The 16917-nt window shown below is 48.7% G+C and overlaps 1 protein-coding gene across 1 annotated transcript in view; it reads left to right on the forward strand.

The window, feature by feature from the left end:
- The first annotated feature begins 12793 nt into the window (after window positions 1–12793).
- Window positions 12794–16917, forward strand: part of LOC119299127 (protein WHAT'S THIS FACTOR 1, chloroplastic-like) — a 67368-nt gene continuing 63244 nt past the window's right edge. Inside the window, exon 1 of the mRNA XM_037576400.1 lies at window positions 12794–12926. Within this exon, the coding sequence (XP_037432297.1) occupies window positions 12794–12926 (133 nt within the window). The remainder of the gene's footprint in view (window positions 12927–16917) is intronic.

Genomic DNA, 16917 nt, shown 5'->3' on the forward strand with positions numbered 1-16917 from the left:
GGTTTGAATCCCTTTGGAAATTCATGATCCAGCACCTCATCGGTGAAACATAGGGGGTGTGCGGTACCCCTATATCTGGGTGTACCACATTGTTTGGATGTTATATCGTATGCTGGGGCGTGCTTGCGTGGTCCATAGATGGATCTGGTTGCGTTGTCCTTTTGGTGCAAGCCCCCGCGTGAATCGTGTATTGTCTTGTGAGTGGCATTGTTTGCCACTCTATGTTGGCCGTGAGGTCGTCTATCCGGCCAGGTGGCTGTTTTGATTTTTGGTTGTGAGGGGTCTGAGGCCTCCTCATCGAATTCAGGTAGCAACTTCCGCTTTGGGTAGCTCTTGGTGAGGCGATTGTCGCCGTACTTCGCTGCTGTGTTGAGTATTTTACTCCATTTGATTTGGAGTGTGTCCTGCGCAGCCTTGAGCCTTTGCTTCTGCTTTTTTAGGCTCCTCGGGGTGGCAACAAGCCTTTGACGGGTATTCTGCTGCTCCGGGTGCCTGTCCGGCGTTGTGTCGTCCGAACTATTATCTTTGACAGAATTGGTTTGTTTGGTTTGATTCTCCGTATTGCCATGGTCCGACAGTGATTCGCCCTGCTCCAACGCTGGGTCTGTGTGATCATTATTTCTGGCAAGGCGGGATTTGGGGTGGCGGCTGCGCCGCCGCTTTGGTTGCTTCTCGAGGGAACAAGCCTTCGGTGCGTCCTTCTGTTCCTCGTCGTCGTCTTCTTTTGGTCTGTCCACCATGTATACGTCATATGATGAAGTGGACATCCAGCGCCCTGTGGGCGGTGGTTCATCTTCGCCTCCAGCATCGTTGTCCATACCGTCGATGTCTGCGGAGTCGAAGTCGAGGATGTCGGTTAAATCATCGATAGTGGCTACAAAGTGGGTGGTGGGTGGGCGTCGAATTTCTTCGTCGTTCGTATCCCAATCCTGTTGGCCGTAATCTGGCTAGGGCTCTCCTGACAAAGAGAGAGACCTCAGTGAATTCGGGATGTCGCCGAAGGGCGAGTGCTGAAAGATATCCGTGGCGGTGAATTCTATGATCGGCGCCCAATCAGATTCGATTGGCAGGGGCGCGGATGGTTCGGTTTTCGGAAGAGAGTCCGGCACCTTAGAGTCACGGGCTGCACGGAGATTTGCGCTAGTGTTCGGCTCGATCTCCATTGAGACTGCCACCCCGAGGTGGTGTCTAACCACCCGTCCTCGATTGGCGCAGAGGGTCGGAGCTGATGCGGGCACGGCTTCTGGGTTACTGTTCGGCGGTAGAGCTAGGTCATACCAACCGCGACAGTGCGGCGCGCCCGGCTGTGGCTCGAATCCGTTGAAGATCAAGTCCCCACGGATGTTAGCCGTGTCATTCAAACTTCCAAATCTGACCTGATGGCCAGGGGCGTAGCTTTCAATCTGCTCCAGATGGCCAAGCGAATTAGCCCGCAGTGCAAAGCCGCCGAATACGAAGATCTGTCCGGGGAGAAAAGTCTCACCCTGGATCGCATTGCTATCGATGATAGTAGGAGCCATCAAGCCTAACAGCGACGACACAGAGGAACTCTCAATGAAAGCACCAATGTCGGTGTCAAAACTGGCGGATCTCGGGTAGGGCGTCCCGAACTGTGCGTCTAGGCTGGATGGTAACAGGAGGCAAGGGACACGAAGTTTTACCCAGGTTCGGGCCCTCTTGATGGAGGTAAAACCCTACGTCCTGCTTGATTAATATTGAAGATATGGGTGTTACAAGAGTAGATCTACCACAAGATCAGAGAGGCTAAACCCTAGAAGCTAGCCTACGGTATGATTGTATGTTGTGATTGTTGTCCTACGGACTAAAACCCTTCGGTTTATATAGACACCGAAGAGGGTTAGGGTTACACAAGGTCGGTTACAAAGGAGGAGATATCCATGTACGTATTGCCTGGCTTGCCTTCCACGCCAAGTAGAGTCTCATCCGGACACGAGATGAAGTCTTCAATCTTGTATCTTCATAGTCTAACAGTCCGGCCAATGGAGATAGTCCGGCTGTCTGGAGACCCCCTAATCCAGGACTCCCACATTGGGTCAGCCTTGACTTTGAAGGGAGGAATTTCATGAAACTTTTCATAATCTTCAGACATGTCTATCTTGCCCTCCACTCCCATGATGTCCCTTTTTCCTGAAAGAACTATGTGGCACTTTGGCTCATCATATGATGTATTCGCTTCCTTATCTTTTCTTTTTCTCGGTTTGGTAGACTTGTGCTTCACATAGATAACCTGTGCCACATCATTGGCTAGGACGAACGGTTCGTCTGCATACGCAAGATTGTTGAGATCCACTGTTGTCATTCCATACTGTGGGTCTACCTGTACCCTGCCTCCTGACAGATTTACCCATTTGCACTTAAACAAAGGGACCTTAAAATCATGTCCGTAGTCAAGTTCCCATATGTCCACTATGTAACCATAATATGTGTCATTTCCCTTATCGATTGTTGCATCAAAGCGGACACCGCTGTTTTGGTTGGTGCTCTTTTGATCTTGGGCGATCATGTAAAATGTATTCCCATTTATCTCGCATCCTTTGTAAGTCAATACAGTCAAAGATGGTCCCCTGGACAACAAGTACAGCTCATCACAAACAGTGTTGTCACCTCTGAGACGTGTTTCCAACCAACTACTGAAAGTCCTGATGTGTTCACATGTAATCCAGTCGTCGCACTGCTCCGGGTATTTGGAGCACAGACTGTTCTTGTGTTCATCGACATACGGGGTCACCAAGGTAGAGTTCTGTAGAACTGTGTAGTGTGCTTGAGACCAAGAATATCCATCCCTGCATATTATTGAGACCCCTCCCAGTGTGCCTTTTCCAGCCAGTCTCCCCTCATACTGCGATTTAGGGAGACATATCTTCTTTAGGCCAGGAATGAAGTCAACACAAAACCCAACGACATCCTCTGTTTGATGGCCCATGGATATGCTTCCTTCTGGCCTAGCACGGTTACAGACATATTTCTTTAGGACTCCCATGAACCTCTCAAAGGGGAACATATTGTGTAGAAATACGGGTCCCAGAATGACAATCTCGTCGACTAGATGAACTAGGACGTGCGTCATGATATTGAAAAAGGATGGTGGGAACACCAGCTCGAAACTGACAAGACATTGCGCCACATCACTCCTTAGCCTTGGTACGATTTCTGGATCGATCACCTTCTGAGATATTGCATTGAGGAATGCACATAGCTTCACAATGGCTAATCGGACGTTTTCCGGTAGAAGCCCCCTCAATGCAACCGGAAGCAATTGCGTCATAATCACATGGCAGTCATGAGACTTTAGGTTCTGGAACTTTTTCTCTGGCATATTTATTATTCCCTTTATATTCGATGAGAAACCAGTCGTGACCTTCATACTGAGCAGGCATTCAAAGAAAATTTCTTTCTCTTCTTTCGTAAGAGCGTAGCTGGCAGGACCTTTATACTGCTTCGGAGGCATGCCGTCTTTTTCGTGCAAACGTTGCAGGTCCTCCCGTGCCTCAGGTGTATCTTTTGTCTTCCCATACACGCCCAAGAAGCCTAGCAGGTTCACGCAAAGGTTCTTCGTCACGTGCATCACGTTGATTGAAGAGCGGACCTCTAGGTCTTTCCAGTAGGGTAGGTCCCAAAATATAGATTTCTTCTTCCACATGGGTGCGTGTCCCTCAGCGTCATTCAGAACAGCTAGTCCGCCGGGACCCTTTCCAAAGATTACGTGTAAATCATTGACCATAGCAAGTACATGATCACAGGTACGCATAGCAGGCTTCTTCCGGTGATCTGCCTCGCCTTTGAAATGCTTGCCTTTCTTTCGACATTGATGTTTGGTCGAAAGAAATCGATGATGGCCCAGGTACACAATCTTCCTGCATTTGTCCAGGTATATACTTTCAGTTTCTTCTAAACAGTGCGTTCATGCGTGGTATCCCATGTTTGTCTGTCCTGAAAGGTTACTGAGAGCGGGCCAATCATTGATGGTTACAAACAGCAATGCGTGCAGGTTAAATTCCTCATGTTTGTGCTCATCCCACGTACGTACACCGTTTCCATTCCACAGCTGTAAAAGTTCTTCAACTAATGGCCTTAGAAACACATCAATGTTGTTGACGGGTTGCTTAGGGCCTTGGATGAGAATTGGCATCATAATGAACTTCCGCTTCATGCACATCCAAGGAGGAAGGTTATACATACATAGAGTCATGGGCCAGGTGCTGTGATTGCTGCTCTGCTCCCCGAAAGGATTAATGCCATCTGCACTTAAACCAAACCATACGTTCCTTGGGTCACTTGCAAACTCATGCCAGTACTTTCTCTCGATTTTTCTCCATTGCGACCCATCAGCGGGTGCTCTCAACTTCCCGTCTTTCTTACGGTCCTCACTGTGCCATCACATCAACTTGGCATGTTGTTCGTTTCTGAACAGACGTTTCAACCATGGTATTATAGGAGCATACCACATCACCTTCGCAGGAACCCTCTTCCTGGGGGGCTCGCTGTCAACATCACCAGGATCATCTCATCTGATCTTATACCGCAATGCACCGCATACCGGGCATGCGTTCAGATCCTTGTATGCACCGCGGTAAAGGATGCAGTCATTAGGGCATGCATGTATCTTCTGCACCTCCAATCCTAGAGGGCATACGACCTTCTTTGCTGCGTATGTACTGTCGGGCAATTCGTTATCCTTTGGAAGCTTCTTCTTCAATATTTTTAGTAGCTTCTCAAATCCTTTGTCACGCACAACATTCTCTGCCTTCCACTGCAGCAATTCCAGTACGGTACCGAGCTTTGTGTTTCCATCTTCGCAATTGGGGTACAACCCTTTTTTGTGATCCTCTAACATGCGATCGAACTTCAGCTTCTCCTTTTGACTTTCGCATTGCGTCCTTGCATCGACAATGACCCGGCGGATATCATCATCATCGGGCACATCATCTGGTTCCTCATGATCTTCAGCAGCTTCCCCCGTTGCAGCATCATTGGGCACATCGTCTGGTTCCTCTTGATCTTCAGCAGCTTCCCCCGTTGCAGCATCACCGTATTCAGGGGGCACATAGTTGTCATCTCCTCTTCTTCTTCATCGTCTTCCATCATAACCCCTATTTCTCCGTGCCTTGTCCAAACATTATAGTGTGGCATGAAACCATTGTAAAGCAGGTGAGTGTGAAGGATTTTCCGGTCAGAGTAAGACTTCGTATTCCCACATTTAGGGCATGGACAACACATAAAACCATTCTACTTGTTTGCCTCAGCCACTTCGAGAAAATCATGCACGCCCTTAATGTACTCGGAGGTGTGTCTGCTACCGTACATCCATTGCCGGTTCATCTACGTGCATTATATATAATTAAGTGTGTCAAAAACCATTACAGAACATCATGAATAGATAATTAAGTGACCAAATTAATAGAAGTTCATCATCACATTAAAACCAAAGTACATACATAGTTCTCATCTAACAACATATAGCTCTCCAGAGCATCTAATTAATTAAACCTTACATTGAAACTATGTAAAACATTTCAATGTGAAAACAAATGCGATCATAATCGCAACCAAGGTAACAATTGATCCAACGGCATAATGATACCAAGCCTCGATATGAATGGCATATTTTCTAATCTTTCTCATCTTCAACCACATTGCATCCATCTTGATCTTGTGATCATCGACGACATCTGCAACATGCGACTCCAATAACATCTTCTCCTCCTCAATTTTTTTAATTTTTTCCTTCAAGTAATTGTTTTCTTCTTCAACTAAATTTAACCTCTCGACAATAGGGTCGGTTGGAATTTCCGGTTCAACTACCTCCTAGATAAATAAAATCTATGTCACGTTGGTCGGCATAATTGTCATAAACAATAAATGAACCAAATAGTTATAAAAAGATAATATATACCACATCCGAATCATATCCAGGACGAGGGCAGACGGGGGCGGATACCAAAACCATCGCACTATATAACAACAAGCAATAATAAAAGTAAGAAAATTAGACAAGTATCTATCTAGCTAAAGTAAGAATTTTTTTCTTTCAGAAAGAAGATAAGAACAAGAGGCTCACCACGGTGGTGCCGGCGACGAGATCGGTGCGGGCGATCCACGGCGGTGAAGATGGGAGTGGGGCGTGATGGGCCGCTAAACCTAGACAAATCTCGAGGAAAATGGAGCTTTGAGGTCGAGCTTCGAGAGGAGAAAGCTTAACTAGTGTGGCTCGGGCATTTCATCGAACACCTCATGTGCATAGGAGGTGAGCTAGAGTACCACAAAGCTCTCCCCTCGCCGGCCAGAAAAAACAAAGTAGTGTAGAGTGCTCTACTCGCCGGCGAGTGGGTATATATAGGCACCTCATTGGTCCCGGTTCGTGGCATGAACCGGTACCAAAGGGAAGCCTGTGGTCCTGGTTCAAGCCACCAACCGGGACCAATGGTGGTCGTCCAGGAGCGAGGCCCATTGGTCCCGGTTCGTCCCACCAACCGGGACCAAAGGGGCATGACGAACCGGGACCAATGCCCCCACGAGGCCCAACAGGCCCCTGGCCTCACGAACCGGGACAGATGGCCCCATGGGTCCAGTTCTGGACTAAACCGGGACTAATGGGCCACCTCGGCCTGGACCAAAGCCTTGTTTTCTACTAGTGCTCTTCGCCTGCATGCTCCTGCCGTTGACCACCGGGGACGTGACGCTTCCCATGTCGTACTCGTGCCTCACCCATCCACGTTCGTCGGAGGCGTCGCCACCGACGTGGCAGTAACATACCGTCGTGTCCTCCGACTCGACGGCCACCACCGTGAAGCCGGCGGTGTTACCGGTGGTGGGCTTGCCGGAGAGGGAGCAAGCGGAGTGCAATGGTATCTTCTGCTCCGGCGTGAGGGGCGGCAGGTGGATCTTCTCCGAGGTCCGAGGGCTCCACAGGAAGGTGGCGAGGGTGGAGGTGTCCCATGACAGAACCCACCCGTGCGGCGCCATCCACTCTGGAACCGCCTGTTGCGTAGCAGCGCGTGGGCGTCGCCGCTGCATGTGTCGTGTTGGTGCTGACGTTCCCCTTTGGAGATGTCGAGTAGGGTTGTGCAGGGCTCCCCTCCGGCCCCGTCGTGGTCGACGACGAGGCACGGCAACGGCATCGGCACCGGCGCCGGTAACAGCATGTCGACGTGGCCGGTCGATCCTGTCGATCTAGTCGTAGCGACCAATCGAGCCTGCACAAACACGTTACGAAGGTGGGTGCTTACGGCGAATCAACCTATGGTTGAGTTGGTTAGGTGGACAGTTGTATCCCCAACCCACCAGGGTTCAAATCCTGATGCTCGCATTATTCCTGGATTTATTTCAGGATTTCCGGCGATGCGCTTTCAAAAAAGGTACGTGCGTACGTGGTCTTAAATAAGCAAGTTATAGGAGGCGTCCTGAACACGTACGATCGGAATCATGCAGAGTTCGACTCTCACGATTGGGCAGGAACTGGTGGTCGATACATCTAAGTGGCTCATCCAACTATAGGAAGAAAAAGAAAAAGAAAAAGAAAAAGAAATAATTGCATGAATCTCCGCGTAAAATCAATGATATGAGGTTTAGATGTGCAATACTTAGGGCACATCTAGATGTGCTTTAGCAAAACCGATTCTAATACAGTGATCTTACGTCGAGATCCATGTGGATATTTTCTTTTTCTTTTTTCCTTTTCTCTTTATGTTTGATTCACTCACTTAGATGTGCAATAACTAGATTACATCTACATGTGTCCTAGACACACCCATTCTAATATTACACACACTTATATTAGTAACATGCCATATGTCTTTTTTTTGGCTGAATAACATGGCATGTATGATAACCCATAAAATAAGGACGACGCTACGCGTTCGCCTGCGGATAAAGTTAAGTGATCGGTTGTCTCGGTGGCCATTGGATGAAGCTGCGGATGGCTGTGTGATCTACCCACGTGATCCATCATCTTTGCAATAAATGTGTTGTTGCGGTATATTCTGCAGCATAGGTCTAGTTGCATAAATTTTCACAACAAGTGTCATGTTGTAGAAACTTTTAAAACTATTTTCCCCTCAATTTGTTGCAACATGAGCCTTTTTGCAACAAGAGGCTTGTTGCAAAATCACCCTTGCAGAAGACAAAAATCAAGTGTAGATCCCACTCCATGCCGTCCAGCAGCAACTTCTGACGCGGGCGAGGTCGGGGACCACCAAGGGGCGGAGCTTTCCAAGGCAATGCGGCGTCGATATCGCCGGAGCTGCGTAGATCCAGCAGGAGGTGGCTCGGACGAGGTCTTCGGGCGGGCGGTGGAGACGCGACCAATAGCCAAGGAGATGGAGCACGCGTGAGAGAGGGTCGAGCCCGACGATAGAGGAGAGAAAAGTGGTGGAGAGAGGGGAGGGCCGATGAAGGAGGAGAGCATCACTACTAGGAAAAACCTTATATACATAAGCTTATCAGTAGCGCGGGCTAGAATGAGGCGATACTGCTCATTAGCAGTAGCGCGTGTATAGAAAGAAAGCCACTGCTATGCGGATAGCAGTAGCGCAACAAGAATAAAATGTGCTACAACTATACATGCCACACCGTTGCCAACAGGCTAGGTATAGTAGTAGCGCCCCTGTGTGAACCGCGCTACTGCTAACTAGATAGTAGTAACGCCGGGCCGTGGCCCGCGCTGCTGCTAAGCCGGCCTTATCCCCCCGCCTCGCCCGTTTCCTCACTCTCCTGTCTCACTGCCTCCGTCGTGGCCATCCCCCTCCTACCATCGCCGCCCTCGCTGCATTGCTGCCGACGTCGCCGCATTGCTGTCGACCTAGCCGCCATCCCCCGGCCTCGATAAGTGTTAGGGCATATCTCTCTCTAAGTGGTTTTGGTGTTTGATGACAATGCATTTGCGGACTAATCGTGTGCGTTGAGCATTTGAGATATTCATTCATTGGCACGAGACGATTTATACCCCTCGGAGCTCAAAAGTGAAGACGGTGTAGTTCTCTTTTGTTTCGGTTTTGGTGGACTTGAGTCGTAGGAGATACCGTACTATCAAGAGGGGCCCCGTATCGGAAAGGCTAGGGTGAAATCAACACGATTGGGTCCAATAGGTCTTGTAATAGCACTTTATTAGCTAATGAAACTTTATCTAGTGCAACAGGCGCTATTGTTCGGGATGGGAGAGGGAATTTCATTGTGGCTGCAACATGGTTTGTTCCTCATGTGGTCGGTGTGATTCTGCGGAGATGACAGCAATTCGGAATGGACTATATCTAGCAGAGAGAATCGGTTGCAACAAAGTGATCATTGAGTCCGATAGTAGCTAAGTGATCATTGATGGCTCAGATGTTGCAATGGTGCTCGAGTGCAAATAGTTAGCGATGGACTTCGTAAGTGTTTCTTACACACAGTGCCCACGTGAAGCAAATGAACACTAGTAGAAAAAGGTTCTAATGTGAAACTCATTAGTCCCGGTTTGTAATTGAACCGGCACTAATGTGACCATTAGTACCGGTTCCAACGGCTAGGCGGGCGACCCTCATTAGTACCGATTCGTGGTGAACCTTTAGTACCGGTTCGTGCCACAAACCGGTACTAAATAGGTGGTGGCCTTTAGTACGGGTTGGTGCCTCCAACCGGTACTAAAGGGGGGGGGGGTCTTTAGTACTGGTTGGAGCCACCAACCGATACTAAAGGTGATGCGCTGCCACCCGTAGTGCATAATGTTTAGTCCCACCTCGCTAGTTGAGAGGAGCTGGCACCGGTTTATAAGCCCCGCCGCGTCTACCGTGTCAAGCTCCTCTCTAAGCAGGCCTTTGTGGGCCTATTGCAAGTCTTCTGCCCTATGGGGCCTACTGGCCGTACGGGCCTGCATCCTGGCCCAACTAGAGATTGGGTTTCTAGTCGTATGCAGGCCGTGCCGGCCCAGTAGACGGGTTGCTGTTGCTTTATTTCAAATATAAAAATAAAAAAAATCCTTACCAACCGGGACTAAAGATCCTCCAGACCACGGCGCGCCTCGTGCCACGTGGTGGGCCTTTGGTCCGGGTTCGTGTTGAACCAGGACTAAGAAGGGGGGGCTTTAGTCCCCACTCTTTAGTGCCGGTTCCAGAACCGGTACTAAAGGTCCTTACGAACCGGTACTAAAAGTAGTTTTTCTCTACTAGTGGAAGTGGCTCATAGCCTAGCGAAGAACTCATTTGGTGAAAAATCCTATCTGTTTGAGGAATCTATAATCACTGATTTTATTTCTCTTTCACTTATAAACGATATGTCCATTATATGAGGAATAAAATCAGTTGCTTTCAAAAAAAATGGCGATGGCGGATGAAACGGCTAGTCACTGACTAGCTTGTAAAACGAATAAGTTGTTAGGGAGATTGATAGGAACAGTACTGAACATACAATGTTCCCATTGATCAGTCTACTTGACACGATCAAGGCAGAGGCCAAGCGATGGCCGCGGGCGGGCACCAACGGACTAGATAGGATCATTCCCGTAGCTTGATCTATGTGTATTGGGGTTGAGAAACCCCCCTTCTCCGGCTCAACGGTATCTCAAATGCCGCCTCTCTCGAGGCATATTCGTGAAAAAGAAAGAAAAAACCCTAGATCGAGAGGAGAGGAACCTAACACAAGCCAAATATGTGCGCCGTTCTGGGAGCTTGCATGCCCCTTTTAATTTCTCTTGAATTTCAAGTAAAAAGAACAAGATCCTCACTGCTCAAACCTAGGTAGACAACCGATGTAAACATTAAACCCCAAATTTGAAACTTTAGCAGAAAAAAAGTTATAGCCTTCTTAGTTTTGTTCTACGATTTTCTTTTAGGGATCTACAAATTGGAATTAGGGCGACACGGGGGCGATCTCACGCCGCCGCCCCTCGTCGTCACCACGTTCCTCCTGTCCTCGCCGCTGCCAGAGGCTAGCGCCGGGCAGGCCCTGGGCGCAGCCAAGGAAGGTGGCAGCGGGGAGCTTCTCGCGCTCGGGCAGGTGCATGGATCGGATCCGCCAGATCCGTCCGGCCCGGGCATAGGGTTTGAGGCGGCGGCCTCTGCTGGTGAGGGCGGCGTCGTCCGGGAGGCGGGCCGCGCTCGCCGAAGTTGTGGACCGCATCTTCTCGGCCGCGCGGGCGGCGAGTTGGCGGTGGATGCGGGCGCCACGTGGAGGGATCCCCTGCTGCTCTCCTTCGCCAGATTTGAAGACGGCGCCCCTGCGATGCTGCTTCCTCCTCGTCAATCCGGCCGGATCCGGTGGCGGACTGCGCGGATGTGGGGTTGGGATCTCTGGATCGGAGTAATTTCTTGGCCGGCTACGGCGGCCACGACGCCGGCCGCGCCCCAGGCGCTGTTTCCTTCTTGAAGGCGGCTTCGAGGTCCAGCTCCCCCCCCCCTCGTCCTCCCCCTGCACCCGGGTGAAAACCCACAACTTTGGTTGGGCGGCGGCGGTGCCCGGCTCCGTCACCTTCTTGAAGGCGCCGCTTTGGGTCCGCGGGGAGGTGGGACAGCTGCAGCGCGTTCTTGGCGTTCCTGATGGCGGCGGTTCTCTTTAGTGGTGTCGCTTCGCCATGGCGGTCGGCTGGTCCGGCTCTCGTGGTGATTGTGGTGCCCAACTCTTCGCCGTGTCTTCCTGGGGTGCTCCCGTCCCGTTCAGAAAGGCTGGAGGTGGAGCGGCTTCATCTTGCACGGAGCTTCGGTGGAGATGTCAAGTCATGCCTGACCGACAGGTGCTACGCTTTGTCATGCCTGGTCGGCAGGTGCTACGCACGACAGATCTTCCAAAGACTTCAAGCTGTGTCGGCTGGTGGTACTTGGCAGCATGGTGCTGAGGTGTATCAGTAGCGACCGCGGCGTCCTCAGATGTTTGCGCGCAGGGAGGAGGTGCCGTTGGGCGCCGTGGTGGCGTCGACGATAGCTGGACCGAGCAAGGTTGATGCATTAGTACAATTCTGAAGATGGAGCGGTGGAAGTTGGTGGCGGCGGCCTCTGAGTGCACGCCGGGCCGGTGAGACCCATGCCCGGCAGGCATCCTGGATGGGATCTCAGGTCTTAGATGTTAGGTTTGGCTGCGATGCCTGTTTGGTATTAGGCCCAGGCTATCTGCGCCCCTTCATCAACTGGATAGAGTGACTTAGACGGCGGCTTTAGTCTTACTGTTGTATTACTTTGTAAGGTCTTGTGAGAATAATTAATAAAGTGGCCGTATGCATCGCCCAGATGCAAAAGCCGGGGGTCATCCTCCTTTTCTAAAAAAATAAAAAAAATAAAAAAAACAAATTGGAATTAATTTAGTTGTTAGAATGACTGGAGAACCTACCACAGCGTACGTACTGAATGAAAACAATCAAAGGAAAGTGAACCAGTTTCAGAACAAAACCGCACGCATACAGTGAGAACTACGAAGAACCAATTACTAGCACATTTGATACATTCTTTACATACCAGAACTAACGAGTACAGCATCATGCACATAATCATACATCCAAGAGAGTATAGATGAGAGAACTGAGATACAGTACAAGTTTTCATCGGTATCTCAAAGAGCGCCACCGTCGGCGGTGGCGGGGCGCCGTGACCGCGACGGTGAGCAGCAGGACGAGGTCGTCCCGGACGTGGGTGTAGAGGGAGCCGAGGAGGTCGCAGAGCTCCGGCAGCAGCGCGGTGAGGTTACGGCCGGACGGCACCAAGGCGGGGAACGGGCAGAGAAGGAACCCCACCGCGAACAGCGTCGCCGGCGGCAGCATCGACGATCGATTTGTGCACTCCTTGTGTAAAGTGTAGCAAGCCACAGTATCCTCGCGATGCTGTTGCAAGCAGTCAGTATGTGTGTATATAGAGGTGAGAGGGTCGTCGTTATCATTGGGTTGGGTGAGGCCGTGCTTGACTCGCAGGTGAGGAGAAAGTTAGCTGCGTTTCAGGGGCTGGGCAGCTCCGGTTCGCGTGGCCATCCTTGTGCGAGGCGGTGGCCCGGAGCACAACCAGTCGAGGTGAAGCCTACGTACGATAGTAGCACCAGAGTATGGTGATGCGTACTTGGCTCTGCCGAGTGCGTCCAGTGCCAAGTGCCATTTATCTTTTGCTGTTTCTGATGCAACGGGAAAAGGACATTTCTTTTTTCGGTCTTGCTAAATCTCAGTCGACTAAGACTCAAGTAAGTCTCAGTCCATGCTTATGTTCGTCAGATCTTGCATTAAAGATCTGTGCCAAATTTTCTTTTCAGGTTTTTCATTTTATTTTCTTACCAATACATGTTATATAACTTGACTATGACTTGATTAAATCTCAGTCAACTAAGATATAGCTACACCCTCTTTCTTTTTCAAATGGAAAAAGATATTCCCAAGGACCAAAAATGTAAAATAACAACACAACGTTAATATTCAGGCCAGAAGAAGGACTGCGCCAGTTACATGCTATTCTGTTAACTGGCGCCTACGCCTGAAGCCCCTCGTAGCGGGATTCGTCCTAGTTTTGAGAAGCTTCCAACGTTTATTTTTCCGTTTCTGGTTTACCTGGACCGGGTCTTGTCTACCATTTTTGTTTTGTTTTTTCATTTTTTTTCTTTCTCTTCTCTTTTCTTATTTTTCAGTTTTCTTTTTAAATTTGAAAACTTCTTCCAAACTAATGATTTTTTTATTTTTGTGAACCTTTCTTAAATTTTGAATTTTTCTAATTTCGCAAAAGCAAATCAATTTTGTGAGCATTTTCTTACAATTTATGATTTTTTATTTATTTCATACTTTTTCTGTTTATATGATCTTTTTTCACATTTTGTGAACTTTTTCCAAATTTTAGGACTTTTTAAATTTGTGAACCTTTTACCTTTCTTGAATTTTTTCTAATATATCTTTATTTCGGCGGAGTTTGGAGTGTCCAGGGGAAGGAGAAGCGAAGATAAGGATACCTGGTGGTGGAATGATGATGTCCAGAAGGCGCTTAAAGAGAAGAAAGATTGCTTCAGACGCCTATACCTGGATAGGAGTGCAGACAACATAGAGAAGTACAAGATGGCGAAGAAGGCCGCAAAGCGAGCTGTTGGTGAAGCAAGGGGTCGGGCATATGAGGACCTCTACCAACGGTTATGCACGAAGGAAGGTGAAAGGGACATCTATAAGATGGCTAAGATCCGGGAGAGGAAGACGAGGGATATTGGCCAAGTCAAATGCATCAAGGACGGAGCAGGCCAACTCTTGGTGAAGGACGAAGAGATTAAGCATAGATGGCGGGAGTACTTCGACAAGCTGTTCAATGGGGAGAATGAGAGTTCTACCATTGAACTGAATGACTCCTTTGATGAGACCAGCATGCGTCTTGTGCGGCGCATCCAGGAGTCTGAGGTGAAGTAGGCTTTAAAAAGGATGAAAGGAGGCAAGGCGATGGGCCCTGATTGTATCCCCATTGAGGTGTGGAAAGGTCTCGGGGACATAGAGATAGTATGGCTAACCAAGCTTTTCAACCTCATTTTTCGGGCAAACAAGATGCCAGAAGAATGGAGACGGAGTATATTAGTACCAATCTTCAAGAACAAGGGGGATGTTCAGAGTTGTACTAATTACCGTGGAATTAAGCTGATGAGCCATACAATGAAGCTATGGGAGAGAGTCATTGAGCACCACTTAAGAAGAATGACAAGCGTGACCAAAAATCAGTTTGGTTTCATGCCTGGGAGGTCGACCATGGAAGCTATTTTCTTGGTACGACAACTTATGGAGAGATATAGGGAGCATAAGAAGGACTTGCATATGGTGTTCATTGACTTGGAGAAGGCCTATGATAAGATACCGCGAAATGTCATGTGGTGGGCCTTGGAGAAACACAAAGTCCCAGCAAAGTACATTACCCTCATCAAGGACATGTACAATAATGTTGTGACAAGTGTTCGAACAAGTGATGTCGACACCGATGACTTCCCGATTAAGATAGGACTGCATCAGGGGTCAGCTTTGAGCCCTTATCTTTTTGCATTGGTGATGGATGAGGTCACAAGGGGTATACAAGGAGATATCCCATGGTGTATGCTCTTTGCGGATGATGTGGTGCTAGTTGACGATAGTCGGACGGGGGTAAATAGGAAGTTAGAGTTATGGAGACAAACCTTGGAATCGAAAGGGTTTAGGCTTAGTAGAACTAAAACCGAGTACATGATGTGCGGTTTCAGTACTACTAGCTGTGAGGAGGAGGAGGTTAGCCTTGATGGCCAGGTGGTACCTCGGAAGGACACTTTCGGTATTTGGGGTCAATGTTGCAGGAGGATGGGGGTATTGATGAAGATGTGAACCATCGAATCAAAGCCGGATGGATGAAGTGGCGCCAAGCTTCTGGCATTCTCTGTGACAAGAGAGTGCCACAAAAGCTAAAAGGCAAGTTCTACAGGACGGCGGTTCGACCCGCAATGTTGTATGGCGCGGAGTGTTGGCCGACTAAAAGGCGACATGTTCAACAGTTAGGTGTGGCGGAGATGCGTATGTTGAGATGGATGTGTGGCCACACAAGGAAGGATCGAGTCCGGAATGATGATATACGAGATAGAGTTGGGATAGCACCAATTGAGGAGAAGCTTGTCCAACATCGTTTGAGATGGTTTGGGCATATTCAGCGAAGGCCTCCAGAAGCTCCAGTGCATAGCGGACGGCTAAAGCGTGCGGAGAATGTCAAGAGAGGGCGGGGTCGACCGATTTTGACATGGGAGGAGTCCGTTAAGAGAGACCTGAAGGATTGGAGTATCGACAAAGAGCTAGCTATGGACAGGGGTGCGTGGAAGCTTGCTATCCATGTGCCAGAGCCATGAGTTGGTTGCGAGATCTTATGGGTTTCACCTCTAGCCTACCCCCAACTTGTTTGGGACTAAAGGCTTTGTTGTTGTTGTTGTTGTTGTATATCTTTATTTCGGCCTTTTTGAATTTTTTAAATACTTTTAACTCCCATTGTGAATGGTCTAGCAATCAACCGGTCAACTAAAAAAACCAAGAAAAAAGTCTAGGCAAGGTAACAGTAGTCAGGGATTTAGATGGGCTAGCCCATACCTCTGTTTCAGGTGCTATAGAGACAAAATCTCACCTAAAGCGCTTTATAGGTGGTCTCCCATGGCCCCACACACCACCATGTGATCAAAACCTAGGCCACGTGGGCCGGCCACGTGGAAGCCCCTGTACCTCGTCTCCACCGCTAACTGGCACCCTGTCTCTATGTAAGCTCAAAAACCCTCAACATATTTTTATGCAATTTTTTTGCTGTCGTTTCTCTACGTTCCAAGACAATCTAATCTAGCCCTTTTCTGGCGAGAGAAAATTCGCCATCTTCGACTTCTCTATTGAGCCCTTGTTGCCCCCATGATGTTGAGGGAATAGTCCTCTCTCGGGGTTGAGCTTTTTGTAACTGTTAGCTATGTGTCCTCTCTCTTTCTCCCTTGATCATGTGAGTTTTTGATCATAATTCTTATTATGGGTGTTATTAATGGAATTGAACTATATGGTTATCACCTATTATGAGTTTCTTTATGTGGGAATCATTCTTGCTCATGTTTGTGTATTGGACTTTTGAGAATAGTTAGATTATATGATGCATGTGTGGTATAATTTCACTAGTGCAGAACCGGGCAATAGCACCGGTTCGTAATGCCCTTTAGTCCCGGTTCGATAACCGACACTAAACTGTGGGCACTAAAGCCCCCCCCCCCCTTTAGTACCGGTTCAGCATGAACCGATGCTAAAGGGCAACCACGTGGCACGAGGCAGCTCTGGGGGCAGGGAGCCCTTTAGTACTGGTTGGTGACACCAACCGGTATTAAAAGGTTGGGGGGTTTGGGTTTATGATTTTTTTCATTTAATTTTGTATTTTACATTTTTTTTCGTTTGCTAGTATTTTACGATGCTACATATTGTATACGTTATGCATATATATAAATAGAATTTCTAGTAGAACCGAT

The sequence above is a fragment of the Triticum dicoccoides genome, chromosome 5A (assembly GCF_002162155.2).
Source record: "Triticum dicoccoides isolate Atlit2015 ecotype Zavitan chromosome 5A, WEW_v2.0, whole genome shotgun sequence".
NCBI classification, from domain to species: Eukaryota; Viridiplantae; Streptophyta; class Magnoliopsida; order Poales; family Poaceae; genus Triticum; species Triticum dicoccoides.